Source organism: Rattus rattus, chromosome 2, assembly GCF_011064425.1.
Source record: "Rattus rattus isolate New Zealand chromosome 2, Rrattus_CSIRO_v1, whole genome shotgun sequence".
NCBI classification, from domain to species: Eukaryota; Metazoa; Chordata; class Mammalia; order Rodentia; family Muridae; genus Rattus; species Rattus rattus.
In genome coordinates this window covers 80015229-80036948 of record NC_046155.1, presented here as the reverse complement: position 1 = coordinate 80036948, position 21720 = coordinate 80015229, and the positions used below count along the sequence as shown (strand labels likewise).

Sequence of the window (21720 nt, the reverse complement as noted above, 5' to 3'; positions counted from 1 at the left end):
GCCAAATCTAGCTCCATAAAAGCCATCCTTTATTTTCAGCTTTCCCTGAGAGATGAAATGTGCAATGAACATGTAGCGTTCATTCTCTCATCACATCAGATGGCTACGTAAGAGGAAGGGCTGTGAATGGGCATGAACTTTCCAGTTCTCCACTGCCCTATCGGGAGAGAGTTTAAAATGGTAGTTTAGGGCATGGCCTTGAAGCCGAGTGGGTCCGGCTTTGAACCTGCTCATTCAACAGCTAAGCAGAGAATGAACCCAATCTGGGTCTCTTTATCCTCATTGGTGTAGCAGGGAGATGATTAAAGCACAGCTCTGTACCTCAGAGCGACATTATGAGAACTGCATTCATTCACTCATGGGTATTCCACCAGTGTTTGGCGACACTGCAAATGCTAATAGGCGTTAGATGCTATTGCACTTATGATCACTGGAGTCCGCCTACATCTCTCACTTGCACCACCTACTAGTCTCCTATATGATTCTGCAATTACAACCAAACAATTACCAGTGTCAAAATCTGATGCAAGGGTGGCTATGTGAACTGGCTTCCTCTAGGGGTTGAGAAACAGTTTTTTTGTTTGTTTGTTTTTTAGTGAATAGATGCCCTGAGATCCAGGTCTGTCCTAGTGTTTTCTATTGCTTTGAAAAACACAATGACCCAAAATCAAGTTGGGGAGGAAAGGGTTTATTTGGCTTATAATTCCATACTGCTGTTCATCCCTGAAGGAAGTCAGGACAGGAACTTCAACAGGGCAGGAACCTGGAGGCAGGAGCTTATGCAGGGGCCACGGAGGGGTGATGCTTGCTGGCTTGCTTTGCCTGCTTTCTTATTCAATCAAGAACTACCAGTCCAGGGATGGTACCACCCATCATGGGCTAGGTCCTCCCCGCTTGATCATTAATTGAAAAAATACCTTACAGTTGGACCTCATGGAGACATTTCCTCAATGGAGGTTCCTCCTTCTCTGATGACTCTAGCTTGTGTCAAGTTGACGCATTAAACCAGTCAGTACAAGGACCAAGTAGGACACGCACCCTGGGATATAGAAAGAGACCTGGGGACCAGGTTCTAATAGTCTGAGGAAGTTACGAGCACAGGTCATGATAGAGGCTTGGGCAGGAGGGGAATGACAGCCATGCTGGGAGCTAGCCACCTGGCAGGAAGCCAAGCCTTCCCACCCACCTGAGCCCCACCTGTTGGAATTTCTGCAGGACTGACCTGGCCAAGCTCTTGATATTCTACAAAGACCTCAACCAAAGATCCATCATGGAGAGCCCAGCCAACAGTGTGAGTAGTCTGTTTATCCAGTCACAGGTCCACCAATATGCCTGTCTACCTGGTCTAAGGGTACAGTCAATTTGTAAGGATCTAACCTGATGTAGTTTTGCTGCCAGAGGGCAATCAGGCCTCAGAGAGGAAGTCCCAAGTGAAAGGAGACAGGCCTGTAGCTGAGACCAATTGTGAAAGCCCTCTCCTGTTTTCTAAGACAGGGTCTCACTAGGTGAGACTGTCCTTGAACTGGCAATCATCCTTCTGCCCTTGCTCCCTGAGTGCAGGATTATCACATGTGCCATACCTGGGAAAGTCCATCTTGGTGTTACATCATGGTTTCCCTTGCAGATCGAGATGCTCCTGTCCAACTTTGGTGGACAGCTCGGCCTGTGGATGAGCTGTTCGGTCGTCTGTGTCATTGAAATCATTGAAGTCTTCTTCATTGACTTCTTCTCTATCATCGCCCGCCGTCAGTGGCACAAAGCCAAGGATTGGTGGGCCCGTAGGCAGACACCGCCCTCCACTGAGACTCCCTTCAGCCGGCAAGGCCAGGATAATCCAGCTCTGGATACAGACGATGACCTGCCCACTTTTACCTCTGCTATGCGCCTGCCTCCAGCCCCGGGGGCCACGGTGCCTGGCACACCACCCCCCAGATACAATACCTTGCGCTTGGATAGAGCCTTTTCATCCCAGCTCACAGACACTCAGTTGACCAATGAGTTGTAAGACAGGATTGGGAAACAATCACAGTTTGAGGAGGCTCTCTTCCTGACACAGATGGCCCTCCTATCCTTGCTCTGTCTTTCGATACATGACTAACAGCCTGCTGTGAACCAGATAGGGCATGAGAATCCACAGAAGAACCTGATGGGACCTGCCCCAACACTCATAACTTCCAGAATGAGCTATATGCTACAACCTGGACTTGGCACTTATGAGCTAAAGAGCTAGCGGTAATGGCCTGGGCCAACAGTGGGCTCTTCACAGATTCCTGAGAGAGAATCATGCTTCAGAGCCCCAAAATCAGGAGTTTACCCACGCTAACCCTGACTTAGCCTGTGGCTCAAGCACATGATCTTGGGTAGCAAGGCCAGCCAGCTATTGCCTGACGTGTGTGATAGAAGAAATTAGCACCATCCTTGGATCCTAACAGTTGGTTGCTGACCTCAGCCATTGACATTGGGACAAGGTGTTCTCTGTGGCCTCAGACAGACAGTTGGCCCAGAGCCTGGGGATCATGTTTGGAGAGGGCACAGTAGGGTGTGGTAGGATGTCCCCACTCTGAGAGCAGGGTGGGGCAGTAGAGAAGAGCCAGTTAAAGGGCATAGCTGGACACTCCTGCCAAATGGTATTCCCACAATCTCAGTCAAGTGGTATACTTTGAGTTGTACCAAGCACTTACATAAGTTACTCTAGGGCATACCAAACACCAGCCTATAGGCCCAATCCTTTATTTTGTCTTTGAACTGAGAGTATGTGTATGTGTGAGAGTGTGTGTATGAATGTGTGTATATATTTCTGTATGTGTTTATAATTTTTATATAGCTAATATATACATTTATCAAAAAGATAATATTTTGTGACTTGTGAAAATTATATGAGATGCGAATGTTACTGTTTATAAATAAAGTTTTGTGGATAGGCAATCGTGCCAATTTATTTATACTTTGGCTGCTATGAAAGCTGAATTAGCATAGTTGGGTAATTAAAACATTGGCCAGCTCCCAGGCTAGTCCAATAAGGGTGTATAGCAACTAGGGCAGGTTATTTGCTCAAGATGACTTAGCCAGGAAGTTGCAGATATGGGGTTTGAACCCAAGAAGCCTGCCATGTTGTGATGAGCACCCTCATCCCCATCCTGAATGCAGTTCCTGTATGCATTAAATGTGAAGCTGATGTCACTTGGGGTGGAAAAAGGAGGAGGCTTAGCACCCAGGACCTAGACTAGAAGGAGTTCCTTCATGCACAGATCAGAAAGACTTGGAGACTCAGTGTCACACAGGGACAGAGACTGGTAGATTCCAGAGTCCTCATGAAAGAGGTCTGTGGGGACTCTACAAGACACGGGTTCCACCCCTCCCCATGCCTGTGCCTATAGTCACCACCTCTACCACTGGTTCTCAGGGTCAGCTAGCAGGAGAGAGGTCGTGATGAGGCTAGGTGACATGGCACTCCCCTGGGGAAGTGAGCTGATGCAGCCAAGCATCCAGGGCATAAGCCTGTCCTGGTGGCCACAACTGGTGCTGACAGGGAACATGCAGCAGACGCTCCCTGGGGCATTGCTCAAAGGAGAGCTGGGGACTGTGTCCTGAGATTTGTGGAGCTGGCCGGCTCCATCTGGCATGATGTCACCAGCAGGAGCATTTCCAGCAAGGCTGGAGTTACTGCTGGGTGTGTCAAAGGTAAGGCCGACAGCATCTGGCTTAATTGTCCTCTAGTAGATGGGCACGCACACTTCTTGGCTGCAGCCATCTCCACGCCTGCTTGACTCCCACAATGTTGCCTTTTCTCCTTTTGCATTCACCCTTCCAGGACAGGTGCAACTGTCACCACCTCTGCCAAGCTTTCCCTTGTCCCGAGAGGTGGAAGCTTTTAACATCACACACCATTCACCCCCTGATAGAAGCTTTCATCCACTCATGTCTGTCATTAGATCATGAACTGTATGAAGGCAGGAATATCGTCTGCATACCCGGACTCAACATGGTGTTGACATTTAATTGTATGAAGCTCATGAGAAAAATGACAATTGGGCTGGCAAGGTGGCTCGGTGTTGTTAAGGGAGCTTGCTGCCAGGCTCAATGACCTGAACTTGACCTCCAGAATACACATGTGGAGGGAGAGAAAGGAATTGCTCAAACTTCATCTGACCCCCACACGTTCACCTCGGCATGTGTGTCCATACAAAACAAATACATGCAATTTAAAAAACAATAAGAATGACATGGTTTTATTTGCTGGAGACTCTGCACAGCGCCTCGCACACATCAGCCTCTGTCGTGCTGGCCGACGGATGCCCTTGCAAATAAACGGATGCCCAGAGATTTCTCTCCCAACCACACATCTAGGGATTCATGAGCCCCACACAAGGGTGCCTGAGCCTTGGCCACCCGCCACCCTGTCAACCGCCTTTCACTCAGAAGCTGCCTCTGAAGAAACCATCACTGGTCTCTGGCTTTAGGTCCAGGGGCCTTCTGGCCAGATCATAGTGGGAGGACAAGTCCATGACCCATAGAGCATCTCCAAGTGATTCAGAGATTCCCTGGGAACCTGCACCCCAAAGGTCGACATTAAATAAAGACTCAGGTTTTCCCAGACTGGAAATATAGCTCAGTTGTTAGACAGCTTGCCTAGCACGTAAGAGTCCCTGGGTTCAAACACCAATGAAGCCAGGCATGGAGGCACATACAGCCCCAGCCACACTCAGCCACAGAGTAAATTCAAGGCCAGCCTGGGATATATGAGACCTTGTCTCAAAGAAAGAAAATTTAAGACCCAGGCTTGTCAGATAAAAAGTCAGAAGAGAGGTAGGAGTCAGACACAGAAGGCTTGACAGATGTGAGAGTTAAGAGTGTGGACTGGTTCACCATGGAGGGAAATAGTCAACTTCCTCAGTCAGAAGAGGAAGAGAAGCAGCAGCTGCAGCAGGCGCAGTTTCAAGAACAAACAGCAAAGCAGCGTAGGGCTCCCTACCCACCAAATCTCTCCTTTCCATGCTTACTCCAGGACATGCAGGGGGGTGTCTCCAAGAGACAAAGGCGGCGCATGGTGCTTCCCACTCAGATATTTCCCCACCACTCTGGCTACTTTTCTGTACTGTATCTAGGACAAGAACGTTAAGTGGCAGGACGGCTTCACCGCCATGCCTGCCACACACTGTTCTCCACTCAATTATCCATCCGTCAAGACTAGCTACAGATATATCTACCCTTGACCTAGCAATCTGGACTCTCACAAGGTATTGACTAGCAGAATAAACATTCCATTTGCAACTGCGCAGAAAACGAATCCCGTTCTGGGAAAATGGTCTTCAACTTTATGCTGTTGATCACTTCCTTCATGCGAACGTGTGTGTGTGTGTGTGTGTGTGTGTGTGTGTGTGTGTGTGTGTGTGTGTGTGTGTGTGTGTGAGAGGGGGGGGGGGAGTGGGGTGCACATGTAGGAGGCCCAGAGTTTGATGGTCAAGTGAATTCCTCAGTTGCTTTCTACCTAATTTTGAGAAAGGATCCAGAAGGCATAAGCGGAAAAAAAATGTCACACACACACACACACACACACACACACACACACACACACACACACACACACACACACACACACACGATGGGATTCTACTCAGTCACAAGGAAAAATGAAATCTGTAGGAAAATGGATGGACCTAAAAAAAATCAGATTGAGTGTGGTAATTTGGGCTTAGAAAGACCAACACAGTGGTCCATCTCATGTGGGGATCTCACTTCTAACTGTTAGATCAGCACCTTTAGGTGGGTAGGTGGACAAATGCTCCTTGGGACTGGAGAGAAAGGGGCTAAAAGGAGGAGTCAGGGAAGGCAAACCAACAAAGTAAAAAGGGGATGAAGGGAGCGGAGAGATCACGTGGAAACCTGTGACTTCACAGGCTCACAAGCTTCATCCCAGAAGTAAGAACCCACTTTGGTTCATGATTAGGGCACCTGTGCCATCATGAGGTGTGGTGAATGCCTATCATCCCAGGGCTGGGATTGAGGGCTGCCTATCCAGACTCTGCCTCCAAGAACAGAAACAAAGAGAAGCCATCAGGGTAAGGGACAGTGAGCAGCAGAGCTGTGGGAAGAGAGACCACCCCCAGGTGCTGTGTGGGACGGGCAGGCCCAGGTACTGCCACAACCAGGAGAAGGTGTTGGCTAAGGGAAACAGTTTATTGGAGGAAAGATATATTTTCACTCACAGTTTCAGAGGGTTCCTTCCAAGGTTGACTGGATCCGTTGCTTTGGGCCTGAGGTGAGGCAGAACATAGAAGCCTGCAAGACAGACAAGAAACGGAGAAAGGGAGGTGCTTGGGACAAGAGACTTTTCAAACGCTTACTCCTATAACCTACTTTTGCCAATCGGGCCCCACCCCCTATAATTTTCACCTTTTACCCATGTCCTGTCACCAGCTGGATACCAAGCTCTCACTCAACACATGAGCCTATGGAGGACAATTTATCTTCAGAGTAGAGCAGCCAAGGAGTCATTCATGCAGATAGATTTATCCTGGAGAGGAATGTCTTGGGCAGAACGAAACACCAGTACTGTCAAAATTACTTTTTTTAAATAAGAGAATATCATCCATTCATTAAAAAGGAATGAAGAGGGGCCAGCAAATTGGGTCAGCAGGTGAAGAACTTGACAACAAGCCTAAAGACCCGTGTTCAATTCCCAGCACCCCAGACAAGGAGAGAACTGTCTCCAGCAAGCTGTCCTCTGACTTCCATGCTGATGGCCCTTCCTCACATAAATGTTATTTGCAAGAAAGTACTTACATATGGGTGAATTTCAAAACTATCATCACAGCTGTAAAAGCCAGCAGACATAACTGTTTGTAGCCATTTAAAAACAGACTCAAAAACAGGCAAATTCAAGAGAGTCAGAACAAATTGACAGCTACCCAGAAGAAATGGGTGCTTATGGCTTAGTGGACTTGGGGTTCCCACAAGGGGATGTAAAACATTTTGAAACTACACAGAGGCAGTGTTTGTAGAGCATCGTGGTTGTGTGGGATGCCTCTGAACTTCAAAAGGGTTGACTTTATAGAACACGACTTTTACCCTAGTCAGATACTCAAAGGAAATTTAAGAAGGGACATGAACACACATCTATAATCTTAGCTCTTGGGAGGCAGGAGGATCACAAAGTTGGAGAGAAGGTTGGGCCATATAGCAAAGCTCTGCCTCGTATGCATGCATGTATGTGTGCATGCATGCATTCATTATGCATCTGTATGCATGTATGTATATGTGTATGTATGCATTTATGTATGCACGCAGGTACGTACATATACATGATGTATACATGTATGTAACTGTATATTTTAAAAGTGAGCTGACTTAAACAAATACTACAAATGAGAGAGTAAACAGAACAATATGCCCTGATTACAGAAGCCTAGAGAGTAGAAACTTCTGGGTGACTGAGGGGTGCAGAGGTGTTCAGAGACACAGAGGGCATGTGGATACTGGCGGGTGAGTGGCTGTTTCTCATCCTGAATGGCATCACATGTAGGTGCATGCTCTCCTGTTAGATGCCACAGAAATCTTCTATGCATTCTGCTACAGAGCATGGATTTGCACAACCTCAGAGGTCTCGGGGGCTGTAGGCACAGCTCAGTCTATAGAGTGTGTGCCTTACAGCCATGAGGATGGAGTTTAACTCCCAGAACTCATGTAAAAAAGCCAAACATGGTGGCTCATGCTTGTAACCTCAGCTTGTAACCTAGGGAGGCAGAGATGACAGGCAGATCCCTGGGACTCACTGCTGGTTAGGCTAATGTACTTGGAGAGCTCTAGGCTAGTGAGACACCCTGTCTCAACAAACAAACAAGGTAGATGACTCTAACAGAATGACACCTAAGGTTGGTCCTCTGGCCTCAGGTGTGCATGACCACATACACACACACACACACACACACACACACACACACACACACACACAAGGCACAGAGAGAGGGAGGGAGAACAACCCACATATTCATCTCAGAAAAGAAAGAAAATTTTGTGGATGGATATGCAGGCAGGCATTATGTAGGCCCTAAAAGCAGCTGGCAGTCAATGAAGAACGCTAGAGACAAGCACCCCCACCCGCTGCTTTGTCCCCTCCTCCTCCAGAAAAGCAGTCCTGAGAAATAGCTGTATATCCGTTCTCTGGGCCCTGGGAGCATCTCCTGCCTGTCGGAGCTCTGGCTCATACAGCCTCCAGTATATCCCAGCAAACTGAAAAACTGTTCCAGCCCCTTCTGTCCCAAGGCAAGGCCAGCCCAGGGTGGAGAGTGGCCTGGACCAGCAGGATTCCTGAGACACGTGCTGTAATTGCAGGCTACCAGCTAAAGGAACCTCATTGTGTCTAGCTGGAATCGAGCAGGAAGAGCAGATAAAACCGACCCGATTGTTCCTTTCCTTCTTTACCTTCTCCTTGCTTCTGGAAAATTCCCAGGGGATAATTCCAACCTCCTCTCCTAATATCTCCAGCCAAACCTGCTAAGCGTTTGTTTGGCAAACTCTGTAATCCTGCAGCTCTGCTTGCTGACTGCCTGCCCCGACTCAAGGATGGACAGCGGTCTTTTGTTCTTTTTTTTCCAGGGTGGATTTTTTTTCCAGTTTTTAAAAACATCATTATTAATTACCTTGTTTATCTGCTTTAAATCCCAATAAGTCTTCCATGGATATCAACCAGGCTTGGTGTATCAAGTTGCAGGAAGACTGGGTGCATCATCTTCTATGGGGGCTAGACAAGACAGCCCAGTTAGGGAAAAGGGGTGCAAAGGCGGGCACCATAGTCAGACAGCCCTGCTTCCACTTAGGAGTCCTACATGAAGACCCAGCTACACAACTCTTACATGTAGGGGCCTAGGTCCATCCCAAGTATGCTCTCTGGTTGGCAATTCAGTCCCCGTGAGCCCCTATGCCTTTTGTTTGTCTTAATAACATTATTAAAAATATTTTACTTGTATCTACACAAAAATAATAAATGTTTTAGTAGATACCTGTTCTGGAAAAATTATAAGAACCTAATTTAGCTTGAATTAACAAGGCAATCAATGGTATAATTTTTGGCTTTCATCACTGGAAAGCCCAATGATGTCTAGCATCAGGTACTGCTGGATGCAGAGCGTCAGACGTGAGCTCAGAACTTCACTTCCCTCTTCTTGCCTGTTTTCCTTTCTTCACCTTAGCTCCATCCTCAGGCATATTCTCCCACACAGCGTGTCAAGACGATGTCATAGTACTCGCATGTGGCCACCTTAGCACCCCCAAAGAAAAGCAGATTCTCCCCTTAAACAGTTTCAAAACCCAGACTTACTGAGTGAGCTGTATTCGTGCATTTGTGTCACTGGCCCTTTCCTGAGTCAAACAGAACAGCTCAGGGATGAAACCATGATGGGTCAGGCCTGGTTTCTGCACTTACTCTGAATAGGAAGAGGGGAGACCCTGAGCTTTAAAGGAAACATGGGAAGAGGGTAGGTTAAGGAGTGATTTTTCTAAGAGCCTCCAGTGTTTGGCACAGGTAACAGATACACGGGACAGATAGAGAATGGGAAAAGGAACAAAGCCAGAAGTAGAAAACACAGGCTACTGTTACTCCATGGTACTCCACAGGTCCCCATAATAAGTCATGTCGGTCATCTTTTCATACCACTCTAGCTTGGAGGAGCTCTCAATCCAAGAACATGAAAGCAATTGAAGTGCAGACCTGAGAAAGCAGAGCAGGGACATTGGCCTGAGAAAATGCCAGCCTTGTAACACCACTAGGTCTCCATCAACCTCAGAGCAAACTTCTAAGGTTTTTTTTCTTTTTTTTTTTTTTCTTTTTTTCCGGGGCTGGGGATCGAACCCAGGACCTTGCGCTTCCTAGGCAAGCGCTCTACCACTGAGCCAAATCCTCAACCCCAACTTCTAAGGTTTTTAACCTGCAGCTACTCATCTATAATCTATATACCCATCCTCCCTCCTCCTACCCATCTATCCATCAATGCATCCATCCATCCATCCATACATCCACTCACCCATTCAACTATCCATCCACTCAACCATCTATATATCCATCCTTACATCCATCCATACATACATACACACACATACACATCAATACACCTTATACACTTACCCAACTATCTACCTATCCAATAATTATCTTTTAAGTCCTGAAGTTGTGCTATCTGGTTCAAATCCAAGTTGTAACGCTTATAACTATGTGACTTGGGCAAGCTATTGGATAAGTACATGGCTCCAACTGTGGTACATAAGATTACTTTGAGCCAGGTCTAGTGGCTCAGGCCTCTAATGCTCCCTGAACAAGAGGCTAAGCAGAGAAGTGCAATTTCGGGAATTGCCTGCACTACAAAGTGAGGTTTAAGGTCAATTTAGCTAACATCAATGTCCTGTATTTAGAAAAGAGAGGAAGGGAGTGAGGGATGAAGCGGGGTAGGGAGGGAGGAAGGGAGGGAAGAAAATAAAAAAGATTGGAAATACATCATAGTGATAGAGCACTTGCCCAGCAAGCATGAAACATAAGGTCCACTCCCAGCATCTCAAAGCACAATAATGAATAAAAACACATACTTATATACAATAAAAGAAAGAAGGCAGTTACTAAGTTCTTTGCTGAGGGCAGGGCTCATGAAAGATCACTGGATGAGTTTTCTTTGTGTGTATGGGAGAGGAGTAGGTCTGGGTGTGTTTGCAGGTTGGTGCATGCTCGAGTAAAGGTACATGTGTACACACGTCCACAAAAAAGTCAGAGGTCAGCCTTCAGTATTGTTCCTCAGGGGTCACCCATCCTATTTTTTTTGATACAGTTGTGTCTCATTGACCTGGGGCTCACTGATTAGCCTAGGCTGTCTGGTCAGAGAGCCCTAGAGATCCACCTTCCTCTGCCTCCCATTACTGGGATTATGTACCACCATGCTTGAATTTTTACTTCTATTTTTATTTGTGTGTGTGTGTGTGTGTGTGTGTGTGTGTGTGTGTAATATGCATATGTATGTGTGCAATAGTGTTCAGGCTCACCTGCCTGTGCTTGTGTGTGAAAGCCAGAAGAGAATATTAGATATTTTCCTCTATGGTTTTCTACATAACCTTTCAGACAGGGTTTCTCAATGACCTTTGACTCACCTATTGGCAGTCTTGTTGACCAGTGAGTTCCAAGATCTTCCTGCCTCAACCCTCCCCTCAAATCCCAGGGTTACAGAGCCATACCACCACACCCAGCTCACTACATAGATGATAGAGATCTGAACATAGGTCCTCCCGCTTGTGCAGCAAACGCTGACAGACAGTCATCTCCCCAGCTCCATGCCTGGGTGTCTGTATGGAGCTGCAGACTGAACTTGGGTCCTCATGCTCAGTGACAAGCACGCGACCAATTGAATCATCTCCCAGCCCTTGGCAGAACTTTTTAGTGTTGAGTTTCTGTTGTTAACAGACACCTTAACACACACCAGATGTTGGTAAAGCAACTTACAGGTTGTTTTAGGCAGACCACTATTTTCTTTCTGTATTGCTTCAGGCAGATTTCAGGCACAAGAACTGTTGGGATCACAGTATATTCTGAGACTTTCTGATTTGAGAATTGGGTGGATGGAGGAGAGGAAGAAGAAGGAAACAATATTTAATTATTTTTAACTTAAAACAAAATACTAAAGGCATTTCTGCTGGTGATTATGTCCTGTTGTTAGCTTGATAGTTCTAGTGTTGATTTGTTATCACTAAACTAAATCTCTGAATATCTGCACATCACATTAGTTGAAAATCTAAGGAATGGGCAGAAAATGTCCTTCCTCACTGATGGGAAGTTTGTGGAAACTGATGATCTTACAGAGCCTCTCGGGAGCAAAGACAGTGTCTGCCTTATCTCCCTCCTCATGAGGAGAAACTAGGGACACGGGAGCATTTAATGGTTGGTTGATAGTTGATCTCCAGATGGAAAATACAATTTGGCTTTCTGGACCATGACCTGAAGTCTTGGCCTTTGAGAGTGATGCCTACAGATTATCAGGTCAGAGAAGATAGCAGATACTCAGACATGGCTTCGACATGACCTTAGGTCTGAAGAGAGGGACAGGATCAGAGATAGACCAGGGGCTTGAGTCCAGGATCATCTGTGATGGAGGAGTACCTAGCCCAGACAGTACCAGAGCTCAGCCCAGGCCTTACTAGTGTCTGGGTGCCTGCTTCAGCTGGCTTCTGATGAAGGTTCTCTACCTGTAAGCCTTCCTCTTGGTAGCTTTTGACACTCTCTCAGAACCTCTCACACCCCCCAATTCTGCTATTTGAACCCCTTGGCCTTTGATTCTTGCCCACACCCCCTTCATCCACGTCCACACCCACACCCATCCCCCATCAACCAGGACCCAGGTTCCCTGAGGACTCTAGCCCTTACCTCCAACTTTCCCCTTAGTATTAAGCTTCTCAGGGGGCAAGAGACCCCAGTCTATACTAGCTTTGGTAAATAAACACAGAGGAAGATGTGGTCAGTTAACTTAAATCTGCAGACATGTCCAGCTCTAAGAGTCATAAGGACCAGGTGTTTGCTGAGCCGTGGTATAGCATGGGGTGATTTCCCGGTTTCTCTGACTTTGCCTTTTAGTCTGTCTCAGACCACATCTCTCCACAGGGTGGAAAAGCCTGCCCACACCCCAGCCTATGGTGCTTTCATAATTCATACATGTCAAAGAAAGTGTGATCCTTCCTCCCAGCATGTGTTTATCAGACTCACCAAGAGATTCTAACTGGTCCAGCTGGGTCATGTGCCTTGCTGTGAACCCATCACAGTGGTCAGAGGATGGAATAGTGTGATTGGCCATGTCCCTGCTATATTCCCTTTCTTGTTGTGGGTGAGTTTCACCCAAGTCACATGGATCCCCCAAAGAATAGTGGCTGAGCAAACAAGTCCAAGTTCTCATCTTGAGCAAACTGTACTTGAACTTTCAATGACCCACTCAACCAGGAGACCTCACAAGTCTGCATTCCTCAGCTTTCTGTGACTTTCACCCTCATTCCTCAGTAAGTATCTACCTCCAAGGCATTCCTTGGAATGTGAGACGCCTCCCATCTCATCTCCTTCTGCATTCTTTTCTCCCCTCTATCCTTGTGCCCACTCTAAATCTCAGCTGTGTTAGCCTTCCTGTTCACCAGCTCTCTTCCTTGACTTCTTCCTGCTCCAGACCCAGAGTCGAAAGACTTCGGCTCTTCTCTCAATACTTCCTTGCCTTTCCCTACAACCCAGATCACTATAAGCAAGACTTTACCTTCCCACTAATGTCTTCATCAGCTACTGGGAACAGTCATATAACGGTACCAATCAACCAAGTACTTATTCTGGCAAGAGCAGTGACTTAGCATAAGGCTTTTCAAACTTTGATGTGGGTCAAACCTGAAACGCAGGTTCTAATCTATTAGATGAGAAGAGAGATGTTCGGTTCTAGCCAAATTCTGAGTGCAGTCTAGGCTGTTGTCCTTAGAGATGCTTGGAGCAATTGGGGCTTGGCATTCCTTCAGCTCAGTACTCTTTGAGCAATCCTCAAAGTACAACCCACCAGAGGTATGGCTCTCTGCAAAGACTATCAGTGTTCTTCTGCGGGCTTTCTTTTTCAGTCGATGTATTGGAGGCTAACAGGATGATGCATAATTTTAACAAGTCTGAAATGATTCTTACCTTTTGGGATGGTTGGAAAATAATGCTTTCTCATGTCATTTGGTTTATGGGACTCACCAGCATCCAGAGTTCTCAGGTGTCCACCTCTCTAACCTCTCCTAGTCTCTAACTCTCAGAAGGTAAGTTGACTCCACCCTGTGGGACAAACTCAAAGTGATTTGCATGAAACAGATAAGCCTGCCTGTAACATTGCTGATAAGCCTTCTTGTCCTTTTCCATGTCCTTCCTGTACTGGAGAAAGAGACTTCTTGTCTACCTGGATTCATCCTGTCTGCTTCTCTCTCTGATAGCTCTGTTTCTTTTGGGGTCTTCCGCCCTCCTATAATTGAGGATCTAAGTTCAAATTCCTAGCACCAATGTAAAAAGCCAGACAAAGCTACAAGCTCACACACCCTCACTCACACACACACACACACACACACACACACACACACACACACACGCATTTCTGTTCTGAAATCATTTGAGATTATTAATGAAAACAGTATAGAGGATTTTTATACTTACTATAGTCAGTTTATACTAATTGTTACTATCTCCTGAAACTTATTAGATGTTAATTCAAACTAATAAATGAACACTGATAAAAACCCTGTAGACTGAACTACAGAAATGAACATTGATGGACTACTAGACACTGAATATTTTACTGTTTTCTCCACTAATGTCTTAAAGGGATATGTTTTTAATTCTAGCATGATTGTATTCAACCATTCAACAATTAGAAAGTGGAAATGTAAAAAGAGATAAAAGTCATGGGAACCAAAGAACATTGCCTAAGGCTGCAAGATGAATTAGCTGATGAACCTTTTGGCCAACAAGATTGAGTTCTTCCTCTGGATCTATATGATAGAAAGAGGGAATTGACTCTCCCAAGTTGTCCTCTGACCTCCATATACATACATGACATGGGAGTGTGTGTGTGTGTGTGTGTGTGTGTGTGTGTGTGTGTGCGCGCGCGCCTGAGTTTGGTTTCCAACATTCCTGGACACTCACAGCCACCTCTAACTCCAGATCTAGAGGGTTTCCTATAGCCTCTGAGGACTCACACACACACACACACACACACACACACACACACACACACACACAGAGAGAGAGAGAGAGAGAGAGAGAGAGAGAGACTCACAAACACACAGGCCACTAACACATATACACATACACACATGCACACACACATTCATAAACATGCAGATATACTAACACTCCCACACATATGCACACATGCACACACACACACACTCAGACACACAGCGACACACAGACACATGCAAACACACAGGCACACTAATACAGACACACATACACACATATGCACACACATAAAAATAAATCTTTTAAAAAATGTAACCTTCAAATAGATAATAGAGTTAGTTTTAGGATTCAATATTTAAAAGGTAGACAAGGGAACTTAGCAAAAATCTTTCTCCTACACCTATTTTCTGCTCACTCAATCCTCTCCTATACTATTACAAAGACTAGAAGTTGTTAATGGTGGCACCTCTCTAGAATCCCCAATACTAAGGATTCCAAGTTCAAAACCAGCCTAAGTATGTAGTAAGATAATTCCTCAAACAAACAACTAAACAAAACAAAATGTTAAAAGCAATTGGCAAATTTGGGAATAAAGTAGTAATTCTGATCTGCTGGTCCTTGATTTCTGAACTGTTGAGCTGTTAAATGGGACTGGTTTAGTGCGCAGTATGCGTCCTCTCTTGTCCTTCACTGATTATTTTCTTAGAGTAAGTGCCTCAGAGTCTGTCGAAGAGTGCAGAGTTCCAGCACTGCGGACCTTAGATTTCAAACTTCTCTCCATAGAGACTGCACATTCCTTCCATGCACCCATACCCGCTCGGGTTATCAGATTTTAGCAGGCACATAAAACATGGGATTATCATTTCAATCTGCATTGCTTTGGTAACCAGAGAGGTTGAGGTAAATTTATTCCATATGTCTTATAGACAATTTTCATGGGAAATGACCATATACCCCTCCTTCTCTTTTTCGCCCCCACTAGCTTTTCAACTCCTCATAGTGTAGTCTTCACCCAGTTAATCTCACACCAGGACTCCACAGCAAGAGCTGCCACAGAAGCTCACAGGCAGCTGGGCTCCTGCCAGTCACACCTTATTGAATTCCCTGCCTCTGAGCATCATTAACCACACTGTGGCCGTCTCCCGAGCATGGCAGACCAGACCGGCCTGCTTGAAGACTTTTTATGGCTGTTAGATTGAATCTGTTTCTGTTAAATCTAGCTCTGCTTTTTAAAAAATCAAACAACAGCAACAAGAAGACAAGACCAGGTTCTCACTATGTAGCCCCGACTGGCCTAGAACTCACAATATAGACTAGCTTGGCTTCCAGTTCACAGAGACCCACCTGCCTCTGCCTGCCAGTTGCTGACATTAAAGGTGTGTACCACCATGCTCAGGTCAAAATTTAAAATTCCTTATAAAGCAAATGGAATTGTCTTTATTAGTCCTCTCCTTCTTTAGCCACCAAATTTTGTGTCTTTTTTTAAAAATAATTCTTCAAAACAAGCTACCCAAATATTCCTGGATGTTCGATCTTCTTCTGGAAGGTGGTCATCTGACAAACATGGTCATGGAGGAGAGTAGAGGGGCAGAAAAGAAGGAGTGATGGGAACAAGGGAGGCTACTGTAGCTTATCTTCTCTCATATTCGGAATCTACACTTACATTTAAGGGAGCTTAAGTTTGGCTTCTCAGCAGTCACAGAAAAACGGTGTGGTGCCACCCATCAGTAACCTCAGTGCTGGAGGGTGGAGACAGGTGAGTCCCCAGGGCTTGCTAGTCTAGCCAGTCTAGCTGAAAGGTTAGCCCAAGGTTGAGTAGGAGACCCTGCCTCAAAAAGCAAGGCGGAGGGAGATAGAGGAAGACTCCCACAGTCGACATTTGGCCTCCACATACATGAATGGACACAAAGACATGTAAAGGCACCCACACCTGTGCATGTACTTCAATATAACACACACACACACACACACACACACACACACACACACACACTAAAAAAGTATAAACTTAAATTATATGAATACGTTATCCACATATGTCTTAGTGTTTGTTCTATTGATGTGAAGAGACGCCATGACCATGGCAACTCTGATAAAGGAAAACATTTCATTGGGGCTGGCTGAGAGTTTTGGAGGTTTAGCCCATTATTGTCATGGCAGTAGATATGGTGGCACAGGGGCAGACATAATGCTGGAAAAGTAGCTGAGAGCTCTACATCTGGATCCTCAGGCAGCAGGAAGAGAGAGAGAGATGGGCTGGGCTTGAACATTTGAAACCTCAGAACCCAGCCCCAGTGGTCCACTTCCTCCTCAAGGCCACACCTCCTAATCCCTGTCAAGTAGTGCCCTTTCCCTAAGGACCAAGCATTCAAATATATGAGCCTATGGAGGCCATTCCTATTCAAACCACCACGTATAATTTATATTTTATAAATCATGTTGAAATTGAAAGATTATTTGGTGGAGGGAGGGGACAAGAAGGAGGGTGGAAAGACCCAAGAGAAAGTAATTGGGGAGGCTATTAGCAGAGTGCAATGACCTGAATGTATGAAGATGTCATGAGGCCCATCATGTTGAATGATAACTAAAAAGTAGCAAGAAGAAACAGTCACCAATCTCTTTCTCTTCATGGAAGAAGCTTCTTCTCCCCAGAGCTCCCTGAGTCTCTGTGGCAGTTCTTCCTGCCCTCCATCCTGGGAAAGCATTCATTTATTTTAAGCCTGCAATTCTGCCCTTCCTAAACTATTTATAAATGAAATCATGTGGGCGATTTTTAAATCAATGGCTTTTTTTTTTTTTTACCTAGTATGATATATTGAAGGGTCTCCATGAGTTGTACAGGCTGGACTTGAATTCACTCTGCAACCCAGGCAGGCTCAGCTTGCAATCCTCCTGCTTCTGCCTCCCAGGTAGCTGAGATGAGAGGCCTGTGCCTCCATTCCAGTCCCCTAGTGGAGGACATTTGTTTCCAGTCTCTGGTCCTGACAGTATCCTTGAACAAACTCTTTTTTTTCCTTTTTCTTTTTTAATGAATACACTGTAGCTGTCTTCAGACACATCAGGAGAAGGCATCCAGATACAGATGGTTGTGAGCCACCATGTGGTTGCTGGGAATTGAACTCAGGACCTCTGGAAGAGCAGTCAGTACCCTTAATCTCTGAGCCATCTCTCCAGCCCAGAACAAACTCTTTATACACATGTGTAAGCATTTCTGCTCAGTAGATTCCTAGAAGGGGAGTTCTGGGGCCAAGGGGTGTGTGCCTTTACCCTTGTAGAAAACCCACTTCCCCATATCTTCTCCTACACTGTGCTAAACTTTTCCACTCTTGCCAACTTGGTAGGTCTTTTGGAAAAGTGGCCTGAGTGGGTTGAGAGCTTACATCTGCACAAAAAACAACACAAGGATATTTATAATAGTTTTATTCATAATTGCCAAGCTGGAAGCAAAATTGAAAACAATCAAGATACCCTTCCCTAGTTGAGAGGATAAATAAGCCACACAATGGAGCAGTGTTCAGAGCTGGAAAGGAATGCACTTTCGAGCCACGGAAAGACATAGAGGAAACTCGGTTGCCTACAGCTAAGTCAAAGAGGCAGCCACTCAACACTGCAACTGTGCTTGCTGGAAAAGGCAAAACTATGTCAACAGGAAGAGATAGATGTTGCCAGGGAGCCTTGGGGAAGGGGATGGGAGGGATACCAGAGCACAGAGGCTTTAACAGTAGTGAGATGACAACTGTTGTTCTGCCACTGGAAACAGACAGGCGAGAGTCCAAGGCTGACTGTAGGCTTTGGATGGTAATGATGACCAGCATATTTCACCAACCGCAGCAACCGTGCTGGTGGATGAGGCACTGGAGTGAGGGGGCCTGTACATGTATGAGGGACAGGATGCGTGTGACAAATCCATGTTCTCTCCACTTCTTTGCGAACTCAAAGCTAAAAATTATTTTCAAAAAGTGGTACCTCTTATGCCAGGAGGTGGTGGCACACATCTTTATTCCCAGTCTCAGGAGGCAGAGTCTGAATCTCTAAATTCAAGGCTGGCCTGGTTTATTGATTGAATTCCAGGGCAGCCACAGCTACCAAGAGAAACCGTGTCACAGAAACAACAAAACAAACAAGCAAAAAAAAAAAAAAAAACCCACAAACAAGCAAAACAAAACACAAACAAAAGAACCAAAGCAAGATACTGGTACTTCTTTGATTTTGTTTGCTGCTGTTCTCTGAGTATTTGTTTTTTTACTGTTTGTTTTATTTTTCTCCACTAAAATTATTAAAAGGGAAATATTGAAAACAGCCCCATCTTTCCATTCACTTAAAGCTTATTTTACAAACTTATCTTAAAAACTCACTACACTGGTCTGCATCGGGACATTTTTACCCATGTATATCATGTATTTTGAACACATTCCCCCTAAAAACCACAGGAAGTACCTCTTTATTGATCTCTTTATTTTGTCTGTTATGGATGAGGCTGGGCACAGTTTCAGTATTTAAAATTCAGTGGAATTTCCAGTGTATTGAGAGCTTCCTTGGGGTAGCTTCCTGATCTCGCTCATCTTTTTCTGGTTATGTTTCCTTCTCTACGTCTTTCCTGCTTTCCCCTCTATGCCCGCCCCCAAAGGCAATAATTCTGTGGTTTGATCTTCAGTGCCCTGCACTCTGCATTCCTGACTCAATTCTCATTCTGCATCTTTAAGTAACTCTTAGGGAGCCTCAGCTCCACATCTCTTCTGAAGATGTCTTAAACTACTCTCTACCCTTGACTTGATATCTCCTACCGCTCACTACTGCTATCTGACAGCCTCCGTAACTATCAGCCAGTCACCTCCCCCTCATTCTCCCAGTGAGTAAAGCAGAAAACCTGGGAATCATTCTAGCCTCATTGTTATAATTTAGATCTCTCTGTTCCCCACAAAAGATCAACTTGCTAAAGGCTTGATCCCCATAAGGATGTTTCTAGGTGGTGACAGAGCCTTTGGGAGTGAGGCTTTGGGGAGATCTTTGATGGTATATCATTGAAGGGGATTGTGGGACCCCACTCCATTCTTTTTTTTCCTCCTGGCCATAAAGCGAATGGATTTCCTTGGCTGTGAGCTCCTGCTGCAATGGGCTGTCTCACTGCAAACCAAAAACAGTGAGGCCATCAGAGCCTGCAGTTTTGCCTCCAAAACCATGAGCCGAAATAATTCTTTTTTTTCTTTATAAGTTGATTGCTCCAGGTGTTTCAATGTAGTAATAGAAAGTTGGGCAACATAGTTGCCAACCCCTGAAAACTGAGCAGCTTCTAAAAGAGTTGGCCCTGTCAATTGGACAAAGGCCCTAGCTAGACCCTGATCAATTGAACAAAGGCCCTAGCTAAACACCAGGTCTAGAGAAAGATGCCTCAAATTGCTTGTAAGTGGTTTGAAAGAACTCTAGCCCCTCTTTTGCCCTAGAATCTGCTCAACTTGGTCCCCAAGGATAGCTACTTATTAGCTAAGCCTAGGTTTGTGTTTAGAAGAATATCCAAAAGATGTCTGCTGCAGATCGTGAGAAAGAAAAGGGACTTGGATTTTATGAGTAAATCAAGCCTTAGTCTTTGAGTAAATCAAGTCCTTTTCTTTGCTGTCAGACAGGTAGCAATTCTCTGTCTGTGTTTCCCATGACATTCAGGTCTGGAGAATGAGATCGATTGCTTTGGAAAAACAACAGGAACAAACAACAAAGAACTCAAACAAAAATAATTTGTAAGTAGTTATTGTTTTTTAAGACAAACAGCAGTGAAATTACTTGTCATGTGTTGCAGGTTTGATGATGGTAGGTTTGTTGGTCTTGGGGTGTTGTTTTGGAACAGTGTTTCCCACAAGGTAATACAAGCTGGCCTTAAATTTACAATAGGCATGTGTACATTCAGTCTCATGGTGCATTTAATAAAAGCATTTGTGAACGAGCAAAACTATCCAGGAACCACCTGTTACTTTTTTGCAATTAGAAAAGACTCATTGCCACTTAAGTTTCTTTCATTTTTCACTGGAATAGCACCCTTGAGCCTCATCTCCAGTCATGACATGCTGGAGAAGATACAGCTGCAATGAGGCACAGGGATATCTGGGAAAGAATTGGAAGAAGCTTGCAATGTGCTGTTATTGGCTGGTGCATGCCAGGGGCTGGGAGAATGACTGTGTATGTGCCTCCAAAGTGGAGCAGAAGTTTTGCTCTTCTCAGTTCTGAGATGAGTTAGTGTCAGCATTCATTAAAACTTGACTGTAGTGCAGGACATGTCAGCTATACTCAGCACCACACTCAGTCCTCCCCTTGGTTCTGTCATGTAGGTACTGATCTTAATACCATTGTACTGGAAAAAAAAGAAAGGAAGGAAGGAAAGAAGGAAGGAATGAAGGAAAGAAGGAAGGAAGGAAGGAAGGGAGGAAGGAAGGGCCTCTAACAACTTCAGTACCTTTATGTGCTGCAGACCAACCACGAAATATGGCGACTTATCACTCCAGTACACTTGGCAGTGACTCATCTGCGCCAAGCTCCAGGCATATAGCATCCAGCCATGGACAAAGTGCTTTCCAGTGCCCAACTGAGATTTCTCAGCATAAGCAAAAATCACACCAGGCATGGTGGCACTCAGGACCCAGAGATAGGCATGTCCATTCATTCTAGATGAGCTTGGTCTACACAGAGAGCTCCAGGCCCTCCAGAGTTGCATGGCAAGATCGTACCTCAGAAACAACAACAACAAAAATCAGAGAGTCTGCTGGGTGTTATGGCACACACCTTTAATCCCAACACTCAGGAGGCACAGCTGGGTGGACCTCCATGAGTTCAAGGCCAGCCTGATCTACAAAGAAAGTTCCAGGACAACCAGGGCTGTTACACAGAGAAACCCTGTCTCAGAAAAACAAAAACAAATAAAGACAAAAAACGATAGTTTGGCCATTACCTGTCTCTGGCTCACTCCTTGCCCTTGGCCTTGTATGCAGGAGTGACTCCCTGGTGGCTCCCAGTGACTCCCAGTGGCTCCC

The 21720-nt window shown here is 45.4% G+C and overlaps 1 protein-coding gene across 1 annotated transcript in view; it reads left to right on the top strand.

Annotated features, from left to right (window-relative positions):
* Positions 1-2870, top strand: part of Scnn1g (sodium channel epithelial 1 subunit gamma) — a 33482-nt gene extending 30612 nt beyond the window's left edge. Inside the window, exons 12-13 of the mRNA XM_032895635.1 lie at positions 1216-1291; positions 1625-2870. Coding sequence (XP_032751526.1) covers positions 1216-1291; positions 1625-2005 — 457 coding nt within the window. The 3' untranslated portion in view covers positions 2006-2870. The remainder of the gene's footprint in view (positions 1-1215; positions 1292-1624) is intronic.
* The last annotated feature ends 18850 nt before the right edge of the window (positions 2871-21720 follow it).